The sequence below is a fragment of the Mytilus galloprovincialis genome, chromosome 8 (genome assembly GCF_965363235.1).
Source record: "Mytilus galloprovincialis chromosome 8, xbMytGall1.hap1.1, whole genome shotgun sequence".
NCBI classification, from domain to species: domain Eukaryota; kingdom Metazoa; phylum Mollusca; class Bivalvia; order Mytilida; family Mytilidae; genus Mytilus; species Mytilus galloprovincialis.
The window spans coordinates 86,772,312-86,799,941 of record NC_134845.1 but is presented as its reverse complement, the minus strand read 5'-3'; the positions used below and the strand labels follow the sequence as shown (position 1 = coordinate 86,799,941).

Sequence of the window (27,630 nt, the reverse complement as noted above, 5' to 3'; positions counted from 1 at the left end):
GGTGTCTACCTATATCTTCTTTTAAATCGTCTGCAAGCGCCAAGATGAAGGTTTGGCTAGATGTTTCTCTTTTCTTATATGCTTTAAGGAAGTGTTAAAACTCTTACTGAAATAGAAAACTGTTGTTCTTTCAATCTTCTTCAGAACAGAGCATGAACATTTCAGCATAGTAGTCATAGCAAGCTCCAGATGTTCTTTAACAGTTTTGACACGCCCCCAAAAAAATAATGTTTTCGCTCATGAAACAGCATTTCATTCCATTTAGAACAGTGATTTTACCAGTCCTCCACAATAAAATGATTTTGTTATGAAAAACAACGGAGGCAGAACCTAAGAAGAGAATTAGAAGTTCTTTTATACTAAATATAACTTAAACTTTTAATAAAGTCTAAAGAGGAAGAAAGATTCTGTGACATTATTTCCTTGTAACAGGTCCGTTGGGTCCAGATACACGTTTACACCCTACATGTTCCCATCTTACAAGTTAACCCCTAAGGTCTGTTTACACCCTACACGTTCACGCCCAATTTTCATTCTACACTCTGTGGTCCCTGACCTGATGAAAGAAGCCGAGGTTGTTGACATTAGAGTGCGTTCTGACAACTTAGAGCTAGATGTTCACTGCAGCTACACACAGTGCTCAGAAGATACAGATCTTGTGGATGGAGCAATGTCATGCAACTACCTATTTCCTTTAGGTTGCCATAATCTCACTTTATTTAGAAACAATGAAAAAGACATATATTTATCATGTTTATAGCAATACACTAACCAAAACATGATAAGAATTTATTCAACACAAAAATAAAACACATTGTCATAATCTCATTTAATTTACAGATACAATGAAGAAGAAAAAATGATTATTAATTTAAGCATTAAATGTAATCATATACTAACCAAAACATGATTCAGGTTTATTCAACTCAGAAGAACGTCAGAATCTATTTATTTAGAAACAAGGGAAAAAAATGTATTTACAGCAATAATACAAAATTAGTGAACACAAAACTAAGCAATGAAAATTAGGTGCGAACATGTAGGGTGCGAAAGTGAAAGGGGACATTACGTCGAACAGACCCAGATTCTTACTTCCACAGGAACAATACAGTTATTGTTCCTTGTTAAATAAGCAGACTAAAGAATAAACTAACAGATTGAGCAACCCCTTTTAAACCAATGCAATATACTTTTGTTTCTACACTTACTGAAAGCCGTCATCTATATAAAAAGAAACATTAGAAACACTTATGAACAACATCAACAATTTTAAAAACCTCTGAATATCAGTTTTAAACAGTGGTATTTATTGCTACGTTGCCTTTATTTAGGGCCGGCCGGTGCACAAATTTCATCCAACTAGAAACAAAAGTATAGCATCACAGCATAAAAAAAGACACTATAAGATATATATCAATTGAAATGTTAAGTCAATCAAAAGACATATTATCATAAACAAGACAGTAAAAGGAAACTTTACATTAACACTGAATGAATAAATTTGATCCTCTGGAAACTTTGTCATGAAAAATGCTTTAAATTCCATTCCTATCTTACAAAAAAGCATGTTGTATGATTTTTCTTGCTTTGAAATATATCAGGGTGATTTTGTTCTATACTTTATTCGTTGTATTTGACTCTAGGACAAAGTAACCTTAATTTCTGTAAACCAACTTATTTTCCCAGGCTATTATTTTCGCGACTTGTAACAAATATTTTGGATCTTTTCTTTTTAAACTAGTCTGACTATTAGTAAATTAGAAATTCATGAAATAAGATAGCCGTAAAGTGAGCAAGAAAGGGTGAAACACAAAATTAAGTATCTGCTAGTTAAAACCAGTTTTCAGGAGACTGTAAATCAGTGGTTGTCATTTGTTTATGTGTTACATATTTGTTTTTCGTTCATTTTTTTATATAAATAAGGCCAATAGTTGTCTCGTTTGAATTGTTTTTCATTGTCTTATATGGGCCTTTTATAGCTGACTATGCAGTATGGGCTTTGCTCATGTTGAAGGCCATATGGTGACCTATAGTTGTTAATGTCTGTGTCATTTTGGTCTCTTGTGGACAGTTGTCTTATTGGCAATCATACCACATCTTCTTTGTATGTATACATGTATAATGATAATTCCAGAACAGTTCTGATGTTACAATTATTTTTCAGGAGTCTGATCAGAATGGACACGAGGACTCAGATGGGGAAATTGATATTAGTTCACCTAGTCCTGTTGTAAATTCTGGTCCATTTAAACACCTGTATGATGTTAAAGTACCTACAGCAGTAAAAGATGGAGATAACTTAAAGTTCACAATTACAGTTTGTGATGTAAGATTTAGGAAAGGACAAAATATTGTGCATTATACTGTTAATTCTGAAATTATAGCCAGTTTTTTGGTTAATACGTTCAATGCGACACTGTCAGTATCGCAATAATAAGTTGGTTTTTTTTATATCTGTAAGCAGCTATTCATGAAATCACTATAATAATAAATAATAATTTTATGGCTGAATGCAATAAGTTTCTGACTTTACAGTATATTATATTATAGAAACATGAGATGAAGAGTTGTACATGTATATGATTGAGACAGCAAACCAACAATACAATTCACTGAAATGCATGCATGCACAGTACAAAATTTGAAATTAACAAGAAATTTAAAAAGATGTAAATAAATTTAAAACAGAAATTAATAAAGAGGTGTCATCAACATCAAATTTAAGAAATTATAAAGAAAACAACATTAATTTAGATATGATATATCATGTACTATGAATATATACAACAAATTACAACACTGAGAATATCCCTAACTTTTGAGAGATTAACTTGAACAAAGGTAAGAGTTAACTAGTTTTCGAAGATGTCATATGAGTTCCAATGAGACAACTCTCCGTCCAAGTCACAATTTACAAAAAGTGAAAAATTATCGGTCAAAGTACCACCTTCAACATTGAGCTTTATAAATATAATAGCTATTCACAAACAATTATAAAGCGTCCAATAATGAAGAGACTAAAGTGCAAAACAATTTAAACAGGAAAAACAACAGTCTAATTATAAATAAAAAAACAAGAACCACTTATAAACCACATCAACAATTAACAACCACTGGACAATTATGCATCTGAAGTGACTAATAGGTCAGATTGCCTTGTCTAAATGTTTTAAAGGCTTCTGACAGTGACTAATAGGTCAGATTACCTTGTCTAAATGTTTTCATGGCTTCTGACGGTGACTAATAGGTCAGATTGACTTGTCTAAATGTTTTCAAGGCTTCTGACAGTGACTTATAGGTCAGATTGCCTTGTCTAAATGTTTTCAAGGCTTCTGACAGTGACTAATAGGTCAGATTGCCTTGTCTAAAAGTTTCAAGGCTTCTGACAGTGACTAATAGGTCAGATTGTCTTGTCTAAATGTTTTCAAGGCTTCTGACAGTGACTAATAGGTCAGATTACCTTGTCTAAATGTTTTTAAAGTTTAATTGATTACAACTTGTACACATTTGACAATAATTTAATTTTGGATGTAACGCATCTTCTAATTGGCTGACGTTATTTTGTTATCAGCCCATAGACATAATTTAGTCATGTGACCGTGACGTTAGCAACGTTTTTTTCATGGTTTTCTACGGTTTAAAATGAAATTTAGAATTAAATTATAAGAAATGACTGTAATATTTTTTCTGCCTATTCGAAATAACATAAAAAATGTGGTGCACTCTGTTAAATAACCTGCTACACGCGTTATTCAGTGTGCACCAAATTTTTTATGTTATTTCTTCATAGACAGAATAAATATTACAGTCATTCCTTAATTATATTTTACTGATGATTGTATTATTTCTGTTAATGTTTATATATTAGCCAGACAATGATGAAGAACTTAGTACAGTTACCAGAATTTATGACGATATAGAATGGTTACAGCATTGTTTAATGACACAGAACAGTGTATCAGGAATTATAGTATGTATCTTTAATAAATTGATAGACCTTATATGTAAATTATACAACAGGATACAGAAATTGGGACATATCATATGATGTTTCGTTTTGTATAATTCTCGGAGTCTCATTACATTTATTTCATCACCTCCTGTAATTGTGGACCTTAAAAGGAAACCATAATACCAGTGCATGTTAACATATAATAGTGCTTTCTTTGTCTGATTCTATCTCTTTCCATTCATACATTTGTTCGTCAACCAACAGGTTTAAGGTTTTGGTTTAAGGTAGTGCACCATAAAGTTGATCAACTTTAAAATTGGATCATGAATATAAATGTATGAGGTATAAACTTAATTAAAAATATTCTAATTTAATAATGCAGGTTACTAAACTTTAAAATGTTGTAATATGAGATGGGCATGGTGTCAAATGGACACATATACAATTTTTTTTTCTCTGAAACTAATTTCTCTATTCAATTACAACCAATTTTTATTGCAATATCTACTATGATGGTTATATCCATTCATATTGTGAACTTTGTAACTGTAGTAAAAAATCAAGATTAGACCTAAAACTACACTGCAATTTGTTTTCTTCCTTTGACATAATTTTCAATTGCCTAGATTGTTGATGTTCAGGCTTGATATGTAACAATAGATTTGGATAAAATTGATAATGTCATAAAATTTGAATAAGTGGTTGTAAATTCAGAAATTATTGCGAGGTTTTAATAATTGCAAAAAATGCGATAGAGTTGTAAACGCTATAATTTAAACTTGCATTTTGTGAAATATTTTATATGAATTAAACAGGATTTTTCTCAAAATCGTAAAAATTAAAATTAAAATCGCATTTAAATCTAAAATGACAAAATTGCAATAATAATTGCACGCAATAATTTCTTAATTTACAGTATACATGTATATGCCATATATCTTTCAAAATTTTGTATAAATCTGAAAATCAACATATCACCAAATGTGCTATATTTTAATTATTAGGTACCACCTTTACCAAACAGACCAGAAACAGATGCTAAGGCAGCAGAATCTAAATCAAAGAAACAGTTAGGAAGTGGCAGTAAGGTCATGGTTCAAGATGATTTTACTCGGGACTGTAGGAGTGCTGAAAAGTAAGTGTGATGTATCTTCTGCAGATTTATTTCAAGAAGTGGACAGGAAAATAAAAATATATCAAGTTATAGTTTAAAACATATTTATTTATAGTGGATTGGGAAACAAGTTTTGCAACTTATATTAATCCCTTTCTACTTTACGGTTGCCTGATAAGTGCGGCCTTGTAGGGGCATTAGTCTGTTCTTTTTCGAAGCAAGGGTGTCTTTAATGTGGAAGAGATATGGCTTTCTCTTAACAAGGGTCAACCATTTATCGTCCCCTTCCGACGGACTAGTTATAGTATAGATGACTTACCCTGCTTATCAATCATAAGTTATAAACATTTAACACAGATTACAAATCTTAAAAACAGTTTGGTATTGGTAGTAAGGTCATGGTTTATGATGATTTTACTAGGGACTGTAGGGGTGCAGAAAAGCAAGTGTGCAGAAACTTTTCAGAAGTAGACAGGAAAATAAAACAATTATGAGGTTATAATATGAATGGCTTATTTTAAGTTTTAAACATTTTACTGATCTTAAATTTATAACATTCAACAATATTATCATCTGTGTCTGTGACATCCTCTAGGATATATAGTATCACATTAAAATGACATAGTATTTTGTATTGAACTATGTGGTACTATATTATATGATAAGAAGAGACTTTTTTGAATCTCAATGCACACACAAACCTAAAAATAAACCATTAATGACAACATTAGTAGTAGAAACTTGGTGTTTTATTTATTAAATAGATTTTTTTTTATATTAAGTTTTTATATTAGAATTATTTTTATCTTCCAGCTACTTTAAACTTGTTACTCATCATGAAGTGTTTGGAAAAGATGAAAATCTACGAAAATTTCTGTTAGAAAAAGAGGTGAGACTTTCTTTCATTTTTATATTGTCGATAATGAAGTGATATGTGTTTCAGAGATTAGTGTGACATCTATTATAGCTAATTAAACTAGATATAAGAAGATGTGGTATGAGTGCCAATGAGACAACTCTCCATCCATATAACAATTTATAAAAAGTAAACCATTATAGGTCAAGGTACGGCCTTCAACAGGGAGCCTTGGCTCGATCACACTGAACAACAAGCTATAAAGGGCCCCAATATCTCAGTAGTGTAAAACCATTCAAACGGGAAAACCAACGATTTAATCTATATAATAAAACGAGAAACGAGAAACACATATAAATTACATAAACAAACGAAAACTACTGTACATCAGATTACAATTATTGTTTAGGCGCCAGCTGAAACACACCTCCAGGATTTTCTTGCTTTATTTAAGACCTATCTGTGGCCTTGGGCTGTTTTCTGCTCTTGGCCGGGTTGTTGTCTCTTTGACACATACCCCATATTCAATCTCAATTTTATTTTAATAAAATTTTACTTTTCTATAACAATGAAGAATTGAAATTCAGTCCAAAGTGCCAAGTGAGCTTTTGTCATCATTATTTTCCTCTGCAACAACTGGGTCAATATCTAACCAAGCTAGCTACAATCTTCAATGGGGTATTTATAGTTGGAAATGTGTCCAAGGAACCTGCCTTTCAATCAAAATGGCTGCATACATGTACATGTACATGAAAATATAAAAGAGGGACGAAAGATACCAAAGGGACAGCCAAACTCATAAATCTAAAACAAACTGACAACATCATGGCTAAAAATGAAAAAGACAAACAAACAACAGCACACATGACACAACATAGAAAACTAAAGAGTAAACCCCACAAACCCCACCAAAAAACTAGGGGTGATCTCAGATGCTATATATAACATATAGGAGTAAAAAATGCATCACTGTTTTTTTTTTTCCTATGGTCGGGTTGTTGTCTCTTTGGCACATTCCCCATTTCCATTCTCAATTTTAAGTTTTTTCAAATATTTTGAAAACTGCTACTAAATGATAAAAACTGACAAGTGAATAAACATTCAGAATGTTGAGTTCTACCTGATGTCCGTTTAAAAAAAGGGGTTCAAAAATTAATTGCCTGCACTTGTTTTATACTGCAACTAGTTAATTGTGTTTATTCCCAAAATATAGTAACAAAGCTATATTTTGTATGATGTCAATTACATCATGGAACACTTTCTCCACAATCAGGGGTCCATTAAGGGATGAAAATAAGTTTGACATTTGTGTTAAGATTTAAAAGCTATTATGTATTAATTTAAGTTGCAGTATAAAAACAATGTTAGGTCAATGTCAGAAAAATATAAACTTTTTGTACTCAGAGCAATACTGAGGGAGGGCTCTGTATATTGTTCTAATATTGAATTTGAAAATAATAATATGTTACGTAATATAACAAAATCATGATAAATTTGTTACACAGTGTTACACAATTGTCCTAATACAGAATTTATGAGGTCACCCGATATGAATTTGATTAACCCAATAAATTCTCGTATTAGGACAATTGCACACTGTGTAACTATAATATAAATACGCAGACTTGTATTTTTGCATTTATTATATATTTTATAGGCAGCAGTGAAAGCTAAAGTTAAGAGAGGATTCTTCAACAGAATGTCAAATATGGTAGATGAAGCCAGAAAAGGACAGCATAAGGTATGATTAATCATCTTTAATTTATTCACAAAACTGGAGGCAGACCACATATATTAAATTTTTGCTGATAAATTATAAGAAGGGGAATCAATCTAAAAAACATTTTTTTTTTATATTAAGGCTTGTTAGAGCACAAGAAACTTGATTAGGGTCCTTCATTGTTTATTTTTAAACTTTTTTTTACCGTTAAAGCTTGTAACTTTATTTTTTATTCACTTTGCCCAGTATTCTCCATTTTTTTATATTTTAGCAGCTCGATATACTCAATTCTTTATTTTTCGGCCCAATTTTTCTTTTTTATTTTACTTTTTGGCCAATTTCGCTGCACTCTTGCATTATTATTTCCTATTCTGTATACGCCATCCAGTCTTCTTGCATGTTATCTGATTTCAAGTCTTGCATCATTCTTGTTGGTCCATCAGTTTAACTTATATAGAGGGCTTAAGAGCAGGTTAAAAAAACATCACATACATGCATCTATTTGACTTAAACGGATAGTAGCTACGATTTTCATTAAAATTACTTTTTTAATCTATATGCCGGATTTTGTACAAAAAGTAAAATAATTATGATTAAAACAATTACTGGTTACGTTCCATTAAGTGTTTAGAAGCTTTTTAACGTTTAGCACCTACATTTATTTATTGTCTATAGATAATAACTCGATGTTAAGCCCAATCCTTATTCATATGACCTTGACTCTTCAGTTCCTAATGCGCAATCGCACATTGTGCCTCGAAGGGAAAAGGGTCGAACAGGGGAATGTTATCGCGGAAATAGTACGTGAATTTACAGTTTCAACGAGAAAAGAAATAAAAAAGAGGTGCAGACAAGTTATTGTAAAATAAAAATAAAAAACGTCGACAAGATCGGTCATTAAAATCACTCAAAACACCTGTGACGCAGGCAAAGTCAAACAGAAGTAGCCAACGGTTTGCGTAATGTTTACATTTCTTCAATTTTCCAGATCACATGAACAAAAATCTCAACGTGTTCATAATTGTCAAAAATATGTTTATAAATTGACGGGCAGTAATCTCCCACCTTAGAAGAAATTATAAATCAACTTCCTAAACTTTAGTATTATTTTTCAAGTGTCCTTCATGGAGGCCCCAATTTAACACACAAACACGTGTATACATTATCGGCATGGTTAAGTCATACAAATGTAATAACAAGTGTATACTATCGCCATTGTTGGAGAATCTTGGGTTGGAATAATATGCCGGTATTTGTTATATTTTTTATTTACATAATTTGATAAATGGCGTCAAATATGTACGTTTGGTATAGAGTAATTATCAAATATGTAAAATAAACAAAAAGCACGTGTTCGTATCTATATTTATCTTGGTTAGCTCACTTGCTGTGTCGGCAAAGTTCGGGAAGTAAACCCGATGCATAATTAATGAGATGAATAGGCACACAACACGATATGAATTATCAATTATTTTTACCACACTTCTGTAGTTTATGAAAACATTCTAGCAATCTTATTGATTATATTTAGTACATATCTTTGATTTTAGCAGCTTTAAAACTTGTTCATATTTTTGTCAAAATCGTAGCTACTATCCCTTTAATTGACAAAATTTATAAACACTGCATCAACACTGGTTATTTCAATGTATGTGGTATGATTGCCAATGAAAAAACTGTCCACAAGAGACCCAAATGACACAGACATTAACAACTATAGGTCACCATACGGCCTTCAACAATGAGCAAAGCCCATACCTCATAGTCAGCTATAAAAGGCCCCCATAAGACAATGTAAAGCAATTCTAGAAAACTAACGGCCTTAATTTTAAATAAAAAAAAAAAAAAAAAAGGACGAAAAACAAATATGTCACACATAAACGAATGACAACCACTTAATTACAGGCTCCTGACTTTGGACAGTCAAGTATAGATATGATAAGTCATCTTTGCTGGCCAAGGGGATCAATCCTTTCCACTCCTCTGTACCATTCCCAGATTAAGACCACATTTGTGTATTAACATACTTGTGCCTACTAAAGACAGATATAAGTCACACCCTCTCTGACTACATCATTCTTGACCAATGACAGCACTTGAACAATTTTTAATTTGAAGGTAAAATTCAATGGCTGTGTCTTAGTCTTTAATAAATTTTGAAAAACTACCAATTACATACATTATGTTGTCTTTTCAGCTTTTGCACAAGGAACATACCTAATAAAAGTAAATGATGAAAAACTTGAAAACGGCTACCAAAAGAAAGCAATACCTTTCGGCTCCAAAATTCTGACTGTAAAATATATCTGCCAAGGTTCAGATTAATTTGATGTTTTTATTTAAGATTAAGGGGAGATAATCACAAAAATTTACATTCTACAGAAAATCTTTCTTAAGATTCTCCCCCTACACTATTTACAAAGGAAATGTGTAACATAAACACTACATAACAGTGTATGAAATATTTGTTATTTTAGTGACTAAATTCATTGGCATGTTGTTATTGTTTTTATGCCCCATTTTATTTTCTGGTCTGTGCATCCGGTTGTGTGTTTATTAATAATCTGTCCTTCTGTCCATTCATCCATTCGTCCATCTGTCCTGCTTCAGGTTAAGGTAGTTTTGGTGAAGTTGAAGTCCAATCAACTTAAAACTTAGTATACATGTTCCCTATGATATGATCTTTCTAATTTTAATGCCAAGTTAGAGTTTTTTCTCAATTTTCACTGTAAATGAAAGTGCTGATGTGGCATCCGTGTACTAGGGACACATTCTTGTTAAATCATCACTGGTGTTTTGATTCATTAAAGTTGTGTCCAACTATTTGCTACTTGAAGTTTAAATCTAATATCTTCTGAAAAACACCTTGATTTTGAATTTTGTATTAAATAGGTTTTCAACATTTAGTTTACCTTGTTTTTGTTTTCTTGGATAATTCTTAAAATGTATAAATACCTTTAAATTTTTAAACTGTTTTCAGGATGTTGATGATTTTTTTCAAAAACAAAGAGAATGGGCTGTTAATTATGGAAAGTATATGAAAGATGCATCACTGGTACGTAAAACACATATATCACATACATATACAAAATACACATGTAAATAAACATCACAGGTACGTAAAACACATATCACATACATGTATAAAATACACATGTAAATAAACATCACAGGTACGTAAAACACATATCACATACATGTATAAAATACACATGTAAATAAACATCACAGGTACGTAAAACACATATCACATACATGTATAAAATACACATGTAAATAAACATCACAGGTACGTAAAACACATATCACATACATGTATAAAATACACATGTAAATACACATCACAGGTACGTAAAACACATATCACATACATGTATAAAATACACATGTAAATAAACATCACAGGTACATAGTATATGTATAGATTATGTATGCCCTTTTCCATATTGGCCCTGGTATCATCCTGAGACTCCCATATCGGCCTCGAGGCTTAAGCCGAGGTTGGATATGGGTCAAGGGATGATACCAGGGCCAATATGGAAAAGACATATTATAATCTATTTATTACATATTTAAGTTCTGCAGGAAAGAGGAAAACAAATCCAATTATAACAATTTAATGAAACATAACAGGTAAAAATCTTAACATTTGATCACAAATGTGTTGTTAAGGATGCAATGACATACATCATTTAGGATCAGGGCACAATAACCAATAACCTCTTTATTGAAACGGGGAACTTTGAGGTTATTACATATACAAAACCTGACGTTTTCGTGACAAATATGTGATAAATATCATAATACTACATCAAAGGTACAATATCCACACATATTATATATATCACATATGGTATAACCCTTTTAAATTTGTCACATTCTGCATAAATATTTACCGTTATATAGAAATATAAGATTAGAAAAGAACTGCCATGTTGAAGACAAAATGAGAATATTAGTTCATCAAATTTATCACTAAAAAGTTAAAAAGAATGGTAGCAAAAAACCACCCATCAAAATTTAATAAAAGTGCCTTCCGACCGCTCAATACAATTAATTCTTGAACAGCCCTAACTACATTTAAACAGGGATGATTTTAAGGGTCCAAGAAATAATTGTTCTACCCTTGGCACTATAATTACATAACTTTATCAATGAGAGATTAAATTCTTGAAAACATAATAATGTTAACATTAAGATCTTTGATGCTGTGTTCAGTTTATTATAATTAAGGCTTACTGAATGTATGGACAAAATATATCAATAAGTTTTTCTCATCTTTTTTTTTCAGAATTTCAACAAAATGGTATATGCTCAGATGAGTGAGTTTTTTAATTGTAATATTATCTGAAAAATATGTATTTTACTTTCTCATATACTTAGCAATAACATGATAGCTTTTGCATATGTGTAATGAATGGAAGTACACAAGCCATAATTTCCCACCCGGGCTGATAACCCATATCAGGGGCATCTTGTGCACAAAACTCATATCAGTCTTCTCATGCAAGTTACTTCCGGTATTTCCAGTATCGTTTGTTTACTTTTCCATTGTGGCGTCAGATTTTTTTTATTATGACGTCACGTTTTCACTGTCCCTTTGGTATCTTTCACCCCTCTTTTACAGGAACTTTTGTGAAGTCCATTGACGTGGGAAAAATAACGGTAAGGTGTATTGAATCCAGTGGTAAATCTGTTTGTACAGAAAAGCTGTTATTGAAAAAAGAAGATGTAAACATGGCTAAATCTAATGTCATATAGATTTTTAAAATAATGCTAGTTTCATGGATTTACAGGATCTACAGAATCTATGTTACCATAAATATATATGGAGGTAGTGATGTTATTGTTGGACAATTATAGTGTATATTATGTTGGATACATAATTTCACTTCTTTGTAAAGTTTTTGAATGTTTAAATTATTTCATTTGTTTATTTGCCTTACATTAAGCAATTGTCGGAAGTATATGATAAAGTGATTAATACATGGCCTTCGTCTCTGGCTGAAATGAGGTTCTCAGGATGATAGCCGGGCCAATATGGAAAAGACCATGTATTGAGCTCTATTTATCATATACTTATACTAAATAACATATGATTTTTACCGTAGGATAATAGCATTAAATTTATGTAAATTCCATATTTTTCGAATTGGTGCTTAGTGGGCTGGTATGAAAAATTTATCACAAGCCTTTCTGTAATGTTATAGAATGGCATTCCGATGATACTCTGCAAATTCAGGAAAATTCACCTCAATGGTACGTTTTCAGTGAAAAACATTACAAAGTAGTGTACAAAACAATTATTTGGATACTGGAAAGTATTCTATAAAATGAAAAAAAAACAAACAAAAAAAACCCAAACAAATGATAAAATAAATCCATTTTTAAAAGTTTCAAGCATAATTTAGAAAGTGACTTTTTCTCTGTTGATGGTATATGATAGAAAGATTTCATATCGAATGTACTACATTGGGGGTCTGACATCCGTGAACTTTTCATTCTTTGAACTGCTATTTGAGAACCATGTTAAAGGATCAATATATTAATCTGTTATTTTTTTCACTGTTGAAGCATATATATGATAAAAAGGTCATCACATGTCATATTTCATATTACATGTGTTATTTGATATCAGCCATCGAGTCATGCAGCTCTTGGGCTGATATTGAACCTAGCGCTGATTATACATGCGATATGAAAAGACCATGTTATAATCTGATAGTATTATTCTTCTTGACAACAGAATAGGCAGCAAGATAGTATGAGATAATTGCTGCTACTTAGCAGATATCAACAGAAATGTTCAAATTATTTTGTCTCTTATTAGTCTATGAAAACTTCATATGGAAATCAACAAGAATAATATATGTAAAAAAAGAAGATGCTGTTTTGGTGAAAACAATAAAATGGATGTTTTCAGATATTTTTATTTTTAATTGTTTTAGTTTCCTGTAAATAACTTAGATAAATTGAATCAAATGTGATTTAATAGACAGACAAAACAATAGATGATTAAAATATAGTTTAGTTTAAACAATATTTTATTTTTCAAAAAGTGCATGAAATACAATTATATAATATAAATACTGGGATTCTGAAACAAGAAAAACTTATATAAATCTGTCTCCCTTATTTTCTGCTATGCTTTACATTTTAACCTAAATATTATCAAAATGTTTTTCAGGACTAGCAAGTTGTTATACTCATTTAGGAACATGTCTGTCAGGAGGAACTATAGACAGAGATGAAACTTCAGTCAGGATTAACAAGTAGGTCACAGAAACCTAATTTGTGCATGTTTTTGAGTTTTTAACACACTTTAGTTTATTTTCTACACTATGTTTGTTTTAATTTATTCAGAATATAACTTGATTGTAGTTTTGCTTAAATAACATATCCATGGAAACATGTAGAGATATAACCGTTTGTTGGCATTTGTATACTGTAAACCAACTAATACCCCTGAGCAACTGATTTTTTGTGGTTTTCGCAAAAATGAAAATAAATCGAATATAAATTGTTGCGAAAATTTAAAATTTGATCTTGCCTTATCTAACTACAACAGGTTAATTTGAAAATCATGAAATTGAATCGCTGTGAAGTAGGTTAGAAAGAGCTTAAGGCAAAATAAAGTATTTGCGAAAATAAGTTACAGTAATTAGTTCCATCTCTCCACTTGGTGGTATAAATTCAATTATTTGGAATAATACTCCTTTTTAAAATCCTAAATCTTGGCCTGGTACTGAATGAATATCAAAGACACTTAAGTGATGATGTTATCCTAGTCAAATATGTTAAAGGGGAGATAATCAAATTTTTTTAACTTCATATTAAAAGGGGAGATTTTTAAAATTTATTAACTTCATAGAAAGGGGAGATAAATTTTGATTTTTAAACTTCATACAAAGTGGAGGTAATCAAAACCATTATCTGCATATAAAGAGGAGATAATCAAAATTTATCAACTTCATGTAAAGGGAAGATAATCAAAATCATTATCTGCATATAAAGGGGAGATAATCAAAATTTATCAACTTCATTTAAAGGAAAGATAATCAAAATTTATGAACTTCATAATTATATGAGTGTTATTTCAGGGAAAGGGGTATCCTTTTATGAGTTCATTTACAGTTTGGTTATACAATTAAATGTATATGTTTCGGTGGTTATTTTCAATTAATATCGTTATGTGAAAAATGAAAAAAAAATAGAAAAAAAAATGATTTTGTAATTAGGACTAAAAAAGCATACCAAAAAAAAACATATAAGTATATTTGTATTTATCTACAGACCATTTCAACACTGATTTGGATTCATTAAGGCACACCTCAAAGAAACATTTTAATATTGGTCGATATAATGTTGTCTTTTTTTTCATTTTTTTTTCAATTAAATAAGGAATGACTGTAATATTTTTTCTGTCTATGAAGAAATAACCTAAAAAATTTGGTGCACACTGAATAACACGCGTAGCGGGTTATTTAACAGTGTGCACCACATTTTTTATGTTATTTCGAATAGACTGAAAAAATATTACAGTCATTTCTTATAATTTAATTCTAAATTCCATTTTAAACCGTAGAAAACCATGAAAAAACGTTGATGACTTCACGGTCACATGACTAAATTATGTCAATGGGCTCATAACAAAATAACGTCAGCCAGAAGACGTGTTACATCCAAAATTAAATTATAAGGCATTATTCAGAGGTTTCAACTGAAAGTTCTAAAACCAGAAAATGCACTGATTGCACAACTGGATGCTGCTCATTAACTAATATTATTTACTTTCAAATTATTATTTATTTAAGTCGTAATCAGTAGTACTACATGTAGTAGGATTTACACTGTTTTTAATCTGCTGTAAAACATTTTGTCTAACATTTTTTTTAAATAACCTTGTTTTTTGTTCTGCCTCACAGAATGCACAAATTGTCTTATCACTATTTATACAATTTTACAATAAATGTGCATTGACAAAATATAACTCTTTTATTGAAATCAGGATTATTTTGATAGGAACTATACTCATTGTCTTTACTCATTTGATATATTCAAAAATTGTAAACCAACTTATTTTTGCAAGTGATTTTGATTTTGTGACTTTCGAGGGTAGAAAAATAGCATGAATATAAATTGTTGCGAATATGTAAAAGCTTGGGTCTTTCATTATTAAACTACATCAAGTAAATAACAGTCGTGAAATTATTTATATTTATTGAAATATAAACATGATAAATAATTACAAAATGCTTTATAGGTACAAAAATGAACGAAAAAACTGATTTTTTATTTTTTTTTTTTACATTTACTTTACTTTGTTGGAAAAGATGAATCTCCAATTTGAATTTTCAAAAAGGTGCAAAATTACTATAGAATTTAGTATTTACTTTGGCAAAACCATGGAATAATTGAAAATATTCATGAATAATATTTTTCTCCCTCAATCTGACAACAAAAATTGTACTCTCAAGAATAAATGAATCCACATTTAGTCAGATAATCCAGTACAGCATCAGTTATAGGTTACTTTTTTTGGTGGTATGATGCAGAAAAAATAAAAAGCAATGCAATGCACAGTTATTGTAAATTAAGAGATAACTGTATTGTATTTGAAGCTTTAAGGACGTCCATCGGTAGTTTTACTGTCACAAATTTAGTTTACCTGGCAACGGGGAGGGGAGACAGGTAAACCGGTATTTGCGACAGTAAAACTACTGATGGACGTCCGCAAAGCTTCAAATACAATACAGTTATCTCTATTCTAATGCAAAACAATTTCACTATTAAATTTCAATCATGATTTCAGTGTAAAATCTTCATTAAAGAAAATTCTGTGAAAAGATGTTATCTTCTTTGGTCCGTACACTAGGTGACGTCATAGGTATGCTTCAGGCGTCAAACATAAACACCAGGCGTTTTCTGGCTTCTGTGCCGCTTCAGAATGTAATAAAATTTCATAAAAAGAAGATTTTTAGGTGCAACATGTGAATTTTTTGGCTTATTACTGTAGAAATTACATATCAATATATTCAGCATTTCAAAATGTCGGCTTGCTGAATTACAGACAAGGAGATAGAGAATTTTATGCTAACTGTCATCCAATCAGAACCATTGTTACAAAATAATTGCATTAGAATGTACAGTATTATAACTTTAGTTTTGTTCTTTAGATATCTGGGAAAACTTGGTGAAGGCATAGAAAATGCTAAGGTATAAACTATTTCTAAGAGCTCTCACCCTCTGCTAGGCTTCATTGATAATGCAGTGAGTTTTATGTTCTGGAAACAGCAGTTTTAAACATTAGATAATATTGCATGGCCAGTTTATCATGAATAGCACATAAGTGCAGTTTAGAATAGATATGAATGTGTAACTGCTAGTAAAATAGATGCATATAGCCAAAATGTAGCAGTAATGAAAAATATGTGATATTCATAGTTCCAGATTTTTATGCTCAATTTGCTAGCTATATTTTATCATTGGCCTTCTTTAAGACCCTCTCATCTTTTATTCTTTATCTTTCGCCACTTATTCTTCTACACGCCTTATCAAATACTGCTTAGCTGAAGCTAGTTGACCAATTTATACCAAAACTGAACACAGAATAATTCTGATGGTTATTATATATGTAATGATAAAAAAAATGCAATTTATTAGTTGTTTTTAGGAGAACAATGTTCTTTTTTTCAACTAAGATGAATTTGTCTTAATACAGTATTATTATACATAATTTGATATAAACTCTTGTCTGCATAAACAAAAAATCAAGCTATTGTCTCAGCATTTAACAAGAGCATAACTTACCATAAGGGTCATGAGGGACCATTGGACTGTACCTATCCTGTGCTTTTATAAGATTTAACTTGCTTTAAGTTTCAAACAAAGAATTAAGAAATAATTCTTTCATGCCATGCTCTATGCTCATTTTAACATGGGTAGGCATTATATTTGTTAATATCTTAATACCGAGCGTTAGCGAGGTATTAAATGTTTACAAATATAATGCCTACCCATGTTAAAATGAGCATAGAGCATGGCATTATAGAATTATTTCGATTCTAATAGGAATATTTTGAACTTTTGTACTTCGAAGCGGACCTATAGTAGACGCTCGAAATGTCGCCATTTTGATTTGATGAACCAAAAAGTTATAGAAAAATCAACAGTTTGTCAATAAAAAAAGATCAGAAACATTTAAACTTATTTTTAGAATTATTTTTTTTAATTTCCTAGCGAACAAGACCAACAAAAATGTCCATTTTGATCTCTGGCGTTGTTCAAAATTCATCTGACGTTGCAATTTCAATTGTGACATCAATCACGTGCAGCCCATGTTCTCTTCGAATTAGAACATGGCTTTGTACCCAAAGCTAAAGAAGAACGTCATATTAGAATGACCATTTAAATGGAAGGTTTTAGACATGTGAATTAATTGATGATTTATTTATCTCAGATGAGTGCTTCATGTGTTTTATTTCAGAATTTAATGTTTGACTCCTAAAATATCAAATATTAATTTCGTATGCCTTTTTTATTTGGAAAAAGATTATAAATTTTATTAATAATCTGAATTTTGTACTTTGTATTTATTAGTTATAATTTTTTTTTTTTTATATACGATTTGAATTTTCCAGAGTGACATACTTTTAAAATGTTAAGTTATTCCTAAGACTATTATTTTGTTTCTATTATTTTATTGATAGTTTTGTTTTATTTTTTCTCTATAGCATGGCTTAGAGGTATTAAGTGCCAATGATGAGAAGACTGTTGCCTTTCAATTAGACCTGTTTGCCAGGTACATGGATGCAGTAAAGGTAATTTAGGAACAAACACACTTTTTGACACCTGGTCCAGTATAGACTTTTGTCATCATTTGATATCTGTTATTATAAATCTGAGCATTTCACACTGTCATCCCACATTAGTTGGACCAGTGTTACCAAAACAAAACAAAAACATAAATTTTATGCAAGATGTATAAATTGCTATAAACAGCCTGGTAAAAGAGAAACAAAAGATACCAGAAAGACAATCAAACTCATAAGCCAAAAATAAACTTATTGGCACTCATACCACATCTTCTTATATCTATTTACAACACAATGGCTAAAAAAAACAACACAAACAATAGAACACAAAACACAACAGAGAAAGTTAAAGACAGAGCAAAATAAACACCAACAAATGGCACATGATTGGTTGAAAATTTGTTTTTACTGGAAAAAATTGACATTTTAAATATGCCTTCATCAAATTTTCATAAAATATTTGCATGTATTTATTAAAGAAAATGTAACCTGGTTTAACATAAAATTGAGAATGGAAATGGGGAATGTGTCAAAGCAACAACAACCCTACCATAGAGCAGACAACAGCCAAATGCCACCAATGGGTCTTCAATTTAGCAAGAAACTCTCTCACCTGGAGGTGTCCTTCAGCTTGCCCCTTAACAAATATGTATACTGTTCAGTGATAATGGACGTCATACTAAACTCTGAATTATACACAAGAAATAAAAGTAAAAATTAACATTTATTAAAACAGGAAATGTTGTTCAGAAGAACCTGTTTACTGGTGGAGTATGAAGATGCATGTAAAGCTTTAGAAAAGGCTAAACCTAACAAGAAACAGGCAGTAAGTGTTTTAAATCTTTTGTGTATATAGCAGTGTATATTAAAAGGTAGCACCAAAACATGCCTAACATGTACATTTAATGGAATTTGAAGAAGGGTAGTAGAAGGCTAGGGGTGTCATTTCAAATCCCCCCCCAAAAAAACCAAATCAATCCTTACTGGAGCCAAAAAATTGATCATAAATTCACTAGTCCTGATCGGTGTGAATCAGGCAAACATTAAGCTCTTTATTTAATTGTTTTGGAAAACATTGTCTTATTTGTTTGCTTTTATTTACTATTAACAGTTATAACTTAAATTAATTTAGTATATATTTTATTTTGCCCTTACCCATTTCTCAGTGTTGTAAATTGCGATTTTCAAATTTGTTCGATGTAATTAAAAAGAAAAGATCCAAGTTTTACATATTTGCTATGAATTATCAACATGTTGTTTTCTCTCTCTCTAAAATACGGGAAATAAACTGCTCACCAATATTACTTGGTTTACAATATTGATTTCCTAAAGGGAAGTAACTATCTCATTTGATTTCTTTAAGGCAGAAGAAACCAAAGAGAAAGCAGAGAAAATGTATGAAGAATGCACCATAAATGCCAGAAAAGAGGTAAATTTATACAAAATCTGCAGAATGTTTTTTTGAAACAATTTTAATCATCCTAATAATCTTCATATTTGTTTGCATGCAATATATTTCAGTTGAATTATAGTAAAAATGCAAACACAGCTTCCTGCTCAGTATAAAAAAATAGGAGAAGTGTTATATGCAATGAGACAACAATTCACATAAAAACCAAAAGTCATGGATGCCAGCTTCTGCTATAATAGGTTTATATATTTCCTTAAGACTATAATCATGTTTCTATTTATTTGGAGGCGGATTTATAATTAGTCGACAAGATGTTTCTAGCAATGTTTATGTATTTTAACTTTGTAGTATACATATTTTTATTTTGCCAATTTTTATTAATAAAAATTTCAAATCTATGAATTCTTATACATAAAATTTTGAATCAGTGTCATATCTGGTAAAATGAAAAAAATACTAAACTTTGAAGAAATTTCTAAACAGAAAGTCCCTTATCTAATGGCAAAATCAAAAGCTCAAACACACCAAACAAATAGATACAAACTATCATATTTTTGACTTGTGGTACAGGCATTTTCTATGTTTAAAATGGCAGACCAAACCTGGCCTTATAGGTAGCCAAACCTCTCACTTGTATGAGAGTTACATAAAATTCTATTATGTTGACCACAATGTAAATTAAAATAAACTTACTCAGTACATGTTGAATTATCAGATTTTTGTCTCGCCTTGACAGAGTCAAAAAGCGAGACATAGGTATGCTGTTCCTGGCGACAGCGTCAACAATGTATTAGTTTGTGATTAGGTCTAGTTTTGGTAGGTTAGTCATATTATTAGCCATGTAAGTCAGTCATGGTTCATTGACTTTGAATATTTGTGTAACTTGTGTAAGATGTTAAAGTATTGTTATTTTGATTTCAACATTTGCATAATCAAAATTACAAAATGGGTGAGACATATCTTTGTGATAACAGTTTATTTTTCTGTGGGACTGTATTCCTATATGCCTTTATATAACACAAGGTACTTCACTCACAATTTAGAAAAATGTCAGGTGATAATGAAATTCTGTTATATGCCGATTTGATTTATCTTTACAATGGTGTATAACATGCCTACTTTTGTTGTTGGAATCATCGGTAGCAATCCTACCCAAGTATGTCAATTGTAATTATTTTGTCTACCTACGATGGGTTGGCAATAAATGCATCACATCTCTTTATCAGGCATGGGGTAATCGTAATCAGTAATCGTAATCAGCTGTAATCGATTACATTTTGCAGTGTAATCCTATGTAATCAGTAATCATGCCATTTCCGATTACAAGTAATCATAATGTAATCGATTACATTGCAAAAAACAGGTGTAATCATGATTACTTTTAGATTACTTTAAGATTACATTCATATGATTACTTGCTGATTACAAATCTTGTATATATATGAAAATAGTTTTTGATCTAGACAATATGAAAATAAGAAAATGTAAAGCTTGAATGAAACTACATGAAACTGGTATTATCAATGATAGGACCTTGTTTAATGTGATAAATTGTATCATCTATATAACAAATTTGTATAACCAAGTGTTTTATTTTGTTAACAGTTCAGTAAAGGAAATTGCCTCTCCAATATTTTGTTGTGAGATTGAGCTCTTATGATACAAGAATATGCCTTGAAAGCATTTTTTTGCTTGATTGAAAACTTCTGATATTAACTCCAATTTCATATAAGTTTAACCAATATTTTTACATAACTACTTTGAAATTCAAATGCAGAAAACATTTAGTTCCAATTTTACTTTGATGGTCGACATAAATATATGAGCTCACTTAATTCAAAATGAAAGTTAAAACAAGATTTCATTTATTTTCAAATTGAATAAATTTTGTTTTCCGTAAATTCGTGTATATTACATGTAATATGTGCTTTCTAATTTTTATTCTTTATTAACTTTGAGCCTTACGGCTCATCAGTACAAACAAGTACATGTACAGTGTATACATGTACATATGGCATAATATTACAAACAATATGCATAGTAAACAACAGGTGACGTCAGAAGTTTCATTAGTACAAAATATATTTTATTAAAATAAACTGTTTCTTAATTTAAAGAGAAATGTATAGACTTTCCTAAGATACAAAGCTGTTCTGTGTTTTCACCTGACAATAATTATTAATTAGATCAAGTATTAAAAAATTTCAAACAAAATAATGACAATCAACCACTTTTAACTTTATTGATATTGTTATTATACAATAAAATTTTAATACCCAAGCTCACCTATTGTTTGTTAAAAAAAATGGAAGTGGTGATTAACACCTGTAAAAACATTAATGGATGTGTCAATTATGTCCCAACAGACAATAAAACTATACTTAATTATTTTTTTTCTTATTTGTTCAGGTTTTTTGTTAATTAGGCAGTTGGTTAAAATTTGTAGAAAAAATAAAGTTATATCTTTTACATAGAGAAAGGACATGCACTTGTCTGTAATAGCTATTTTATCAAATTACACATGTTACACTGTACTTGTCTATAAATTCTTTTAATTAAGATGAATAATTTAAGGCTTTTAAAAAAATCACCAAAATTAGCTTATTTGTGAGGATAAAAAATTTAAAAAAAAAACTTCGATATTGCAATATACAATGTAATCATAAGTAATCTAAAGTAATCATGATTACTTTAAAGAAAGTAATCTAATGTAATCGATTACATATGAAAAAGGGTGTAATTGTAATGTAATCGATTACATTTTATTAGCAAAGTAATTGTAATTTAATAGATTACATTTTAAAGTAATCGACCCCATCCCTGCTCTTTATATATCTCGGTTTCCTATTGGTCAATTTTATGGGAAAGTCTAAATGATTCTCAGAGTTGTCTGATCTTGTTTCATTTCATATGTAAAGTCAAGAGAGAGTCTGAATGACATTGACATCATGGGAAAATTTATGTCTAAAAAAGGAAACTTGTAACTTATTAGACATACCACAAATAACACTTGTTAGATTTTTTCACAGTATCTTATACAATTTTACTAACTTGATGATAAGTTCTATTAATAAGAAAACTAACATTTTTTTCTGAAACAATTTTTATAATTAATCATCTACTGCAAGACGTATTTTGCCAATTTTGTGTCGGTAGACAAAATAATTATGATTGACATACTTGGGTAGGATTGCTAACAATGATTCCAACAACAAAATTAGGCATGTTATACATCATTGTAAAGATAAATCAATTTAGATTTACGACTTAACAAGTTTTAAAGTTTTTTTCTGAGACGAGTGCCAGTGTGCTCTCATTGCATTTATGTTAATTGAGATTTGAAAATTATCCTTTGCAGTTGAAGACATTCCTACGAAACAGGCTGATATCCTTTGAAGATTGTTTGTCAAAGTTTGCAGAATCCCAAATAAAGACGGCAAGAGATACATATACCCTACTTGTCAGATCACTAACAGAAATCAAACAAATGGATTAATGTCTTATTGCTGCAAAAACTGTTATAAATAACTTATTTACGAACAAAAGGCAAAAGATATACGAAGATTATGACTCTGGACTTTTTTTTACACAATTTTGAGGACTTGGAAGACGTTTTTATTTTAGCTCAAGCTTCAGTTCAGAGCAGAAATCATAACATAAACAACACATATATAGACTTAATGAAAGGAGTAGGTCCGGTAAGGACCGATTTTGGCCCCGAATTTCAGTTTCATCTAACGAGATATTTAGGACACTTTTTAAACACTTAAGTGTCTATTTCAATTGATTCGATTAGTTTATGTAACAGATTTTAACTGATTCAGTCATTAAAAACACTCCGATTGAAGCTTAAATATGAAAAATCTAACAAATATGCCAAAAAACGTCACTTTTCAGATGGTTTTCGTCAAAAATGAAAGTGGCCGCATCCGTGTTCATCCTCAACCTTTATATATGTTATGTATTATCATCAAATACAACTTACATTTCAATATTATGAATGAACACGAATGCGGCCACTTTCATTTAAGACGGAAACCGTCTAAAATTTAACTAAAATGCTATAATTGTGAAGATTTTAGTAATTTAGCATGACTTTATGATGCTAGTACACGATATATGTACATTGTATTGTCAAAAACAGCACATATTTATGTAGCAGAAGCATTCTACTTTCCAAAAAATAGCTAAAAGATTACATTTTCACAATTTTGCAAAGCTGCTTAATTTTGGGGCCAAAAAGGGGTCTTACTGAACCTACTCCTTTATATTATTCCTAAAAAAAGATGAAGATTGATTTTAGTTTGTTGTAAGCAGTTTTAAACTGAAATGGTTTTAATATCTTAAAATTTCAAATTCCTCTGTGATTAATCATGCTACATTCAATTATGAAAAATGAAATATATACTAGTACTTTGAAGTTGATTCTAAATTTCAAATGAATTAATTTATTTTAACATACTAGGTTGTTTTTGACAGTTTCAAATGGCACTAAATCTTTGTATTTCTAAATTAAAGGGGCTCCTGGGTATAAATCAAATTTTTTTTCTAATATAGGATTTCGCTATATTTTTTTATAAATGAACTTTATCATATACTTAAAAGAAAAATGAAATAAAAAAATGGGGTCACCGTTCATTTAAGCTCACAATCTGCCTCCGGAAGAAGCATACATTTTTGTTAATGTCGTTTTTTTCTGTTGAACTAATAGGAGAAATAGAGGTAATATCGAAATGAAAAAATAACCTAATTACAGAAATCGCTTGAATTTTACAATTATTTAGTTTATGTACAGCTTATATGAAAACAATAATAAAAAATATAGGTCACCGATGAGTTAAAAAAGATAGATCAAATTTAATGCCAAAAAACATTTTTGCACCAAAGGGAGATAATTTGGAGCTTTTTCAATGATATAAACATTTTAAAAGTCATCTGGGACCAAACCAAATCGATTTTTTGGGTTGATTTTTTTACCATATCATAAAGTAATAACTAATAGTGTAATAAATAAAATTTGTAATGAAAAAATAAAGGTTCAATTTTTTGCTGAAATTTTTGCACCCACCTTAAGACTTGTAAAAGAGTTTAGATATGACTGATAAACATTTATTTTAATTTTGTAAATTAGCATGTAAAGTATGGCATATTTTACACTAAAAGGTTGTACTTGTTAAGATAAGGGGATTTGTTATGCTTGCCTATTGTGTTGTAAACAAAGCATAAATTTGTGAAAAATATTTTAGAATTTGAATATATACTATTAAATCTAAATTGACATTTGCTTATGCTTAAAAGCTATTTAATACTGAAGTAAATTTTCTGTTTTTAGGTGATTAATTATTAAATATTGTTTTATTTTCTGAAAACTAATATTTAGTAGGAAGGTAACACCAAATGGGATTATGATATGTATTATAGTTGTTAAACATCAAATTTTCTATATGCTATCTAGGAATGAAATTGTATTTTACAGGTTATATAATATTTATATATTGTCACCACTAGCTATAGTAAATGAATACAAAGCTATCCCTTTTAAAAGGCAATTTGCCTCAGCTGAATTTAGGCATCTAAAAATGGGTTAATACCATTGGTTGTTTATTTTTATATATTTTAATGAATAAATTAGTGAATATCTATTTGAACAAATGTTGAAAATGTTATCAGAATGCTTTGTAGGTATTTAAAAGTACTAATTTTAGTGCAATTAATTCTAGTCAAAATTTGTATACTTATTAAAGATACTCATTAAGCTTTACGTTAATATATTGTTAATATAATAGTGATCAATTGTTTTTGTTGAGAATAGATTTGTTTTTTTATTTAATATAATAGTTATTTATCTACAGTGAAACCTGTTAAAACCGAACCTCTTCTGGACTTAAGATTTTGTTCGGTTTTGGCCAATGTTCGGTTTAATCAGGTTCACAACGCACTTTATTTGATATGACGGTGCTTACGAACATGTTTGGTTTACACAGGTTTTCGGTTTATACAGGATTCGGTTTAGTCAGGTTTCACTGTATATGGTGTCCATTTGATGTCATCTTAATTTACCTAAACACTTAACATATGAACAGATATACACATACAAATAAGGAGAAACTTTTATTATATTTTTTCATTTGTTTATTTTTTTAAGAAATATTAACCATGAAATGAAAACACCAACAAAGTATTTTTTCTACTGTAGCTGATTTTACAGGTTATTTACATATATTTTGTTTAAAATTTTTTTTCTTCTGTTAACAGAAACAACATTTTTTAATGTTAAATATTTTAAGGATTTTCTTTAGGATGGAAGTGCAATGTTTAATGAGAAACTAGACAAAGCTATTTGTTTTCAGTTAATGAAAGTTTCCCGTTTGAATGGTTTTACATAAGGTGTGAGCCAAGGCTCAATGTTGAAGGCCATACCTTGACCTATAATGGTTTACTTTTATAAATTGTTATTTGGATGGAGATCTAGAGTTGTCTCATTGGCACTCATACCACATCTTCCTATATCTATTGTATTATTGGATTCTCATTTCGATCTACTTGCTGACAAGTAATAATTGTATATAAAAAGATTAAGTTAGGACTGCTTTATATCATGATTGTTTTCTCAAAATTATTAAGAAATGATACTTTGTTTTGTACTAATTTCAAAATCAGAACAAAAAATTTCCATAGTATTTTATATTTGGTCAATAAATAAAAGTGTATGAAAGAAGTGTAATTGAAAGTTCTTTTTAGATTTTTATACAGTAAGCATATAGAACAAAAATAGGCATTTTTCTTTGTAACCTACATTTAGCAGAAAATAATCTGTGTTTAATTATTTACAGAAAGTATCTGTTTCATAATGCATAAAGCATATTGATATCTTTATACCATTTAGATAATGTGTGTTGCCAAAACTATGTCTTTATAGCAATTCATCAATTCATTAATATAGTTTACACTATTCCAATAGCATTCCAGAGATAACTTTGACATTCCATATGTAGTTTGGATAATTCCTTTGCTTTAACATGTTACTGTATACAATTCTATAATATTTGTTTTAAACATTGTGCAATCAAATTGTATTTTATAACAATTCAAAAGTTAATAAACTGTGATTTTATTTTTGAGACATTTTCGTACTTACTTAAACCCTTGGTGCCTCCATTAATGAAATGGGCCTCAATGTTTCTATAACTATATTTTTTACAAGATGAGATAGCTGGTCTTGCACTCAATCCAAACCAGAGAGATACAGAATTTTTATCTTAAGGTATCCTTGTTCCTGATAAGCTTTCTGCCTCATATAAACATTTGGAATTTGTAGGAATTTTCTTCTCCTATATGGTTTCTTGGCTTACAACTCCCATTCTTCTGGCTATTTTCACATACCTGTGAGTTTATTATACTAGTATTTGTAGTTGAATCATTCTCTTGTGACTATTTGAGATATTTTATTTTATTAAAGCTTTTGAAATAAATAATTTGAAGCCACCAATGCTTGGGTGAATAATGACTTCAATGCATATTAGGCTCTTTTAAAACAGTACTTGATGACCAAAGCCATCTTTATGCAAGGATGTCATTGCAAAAAAAAAATACAGGAGCCATATTGAAAAGACCTTGCTGCTTCTAAATTTATGCTAAAAAATCTGATCCTGCTGATGAGAAAACTAAAATCGATTTTTGTACGTCAACGGCATAAGCAGATGTGTAAAAAAGCGAAAAAAACATTTTGAGGATTTTGGGAATTTTTTTCTTACAATAAATTA

At 29.9% G+C, this 27,630-nt stretch overlaps 1 protein-coding gene across 1 annotated transcript; it reads left to right on the top strand.

The window, feature by feature from the left end:
* On the top strand, positions 1–26,990 carry LOC143042737 (sorting nexin-5-like). Its single transcript, XM_076215181.1, has 14 exons — positions 1–50; positions 2,165–2,326; positions 3,869–3,970; positions 4,957–5,087; positions 5,880–5,955; positions 7,580–7,663; positions 10,623–10,697; positions 11,934–11,964; positions 13,830–13,914; positions 16,819–16,858; positions 18,376–18,462; positions 19,193–19,282; positions 19,820–19,885; positions 23,226–26,990. Exons 1-14 carry the CDS (start codon positions 45–47, stop codon positions 23,361–23,363), a joined length of 1,173 nt encoding a protein of 390 aa, XP_076071296.1. The 5' UTR covers positions 1–44; the 3' UTR covers positions 23,364–26,990.
* Positions 26,991–27,630: the final 640 nt, after the last annotated feature.

Coding starts and splice junctions, on each gene's coding strand:
- LOC143042737 (XM_076215181.1), top strand. Junction 5,956..7,579: donor AATTTCTGTTAGAAAAAGAG/GTGAGACTTTCT, acceptor TATATTTTATAG/GCAGCAGTGAAAGCTAAAGT. Junction 19,886..23,225: donor CCATAAATGCCAGAAAAGAG/GTAAATTTATAC, acceptor TATCCTTTGCAG/TTGAAGACATTCCTACGAAA.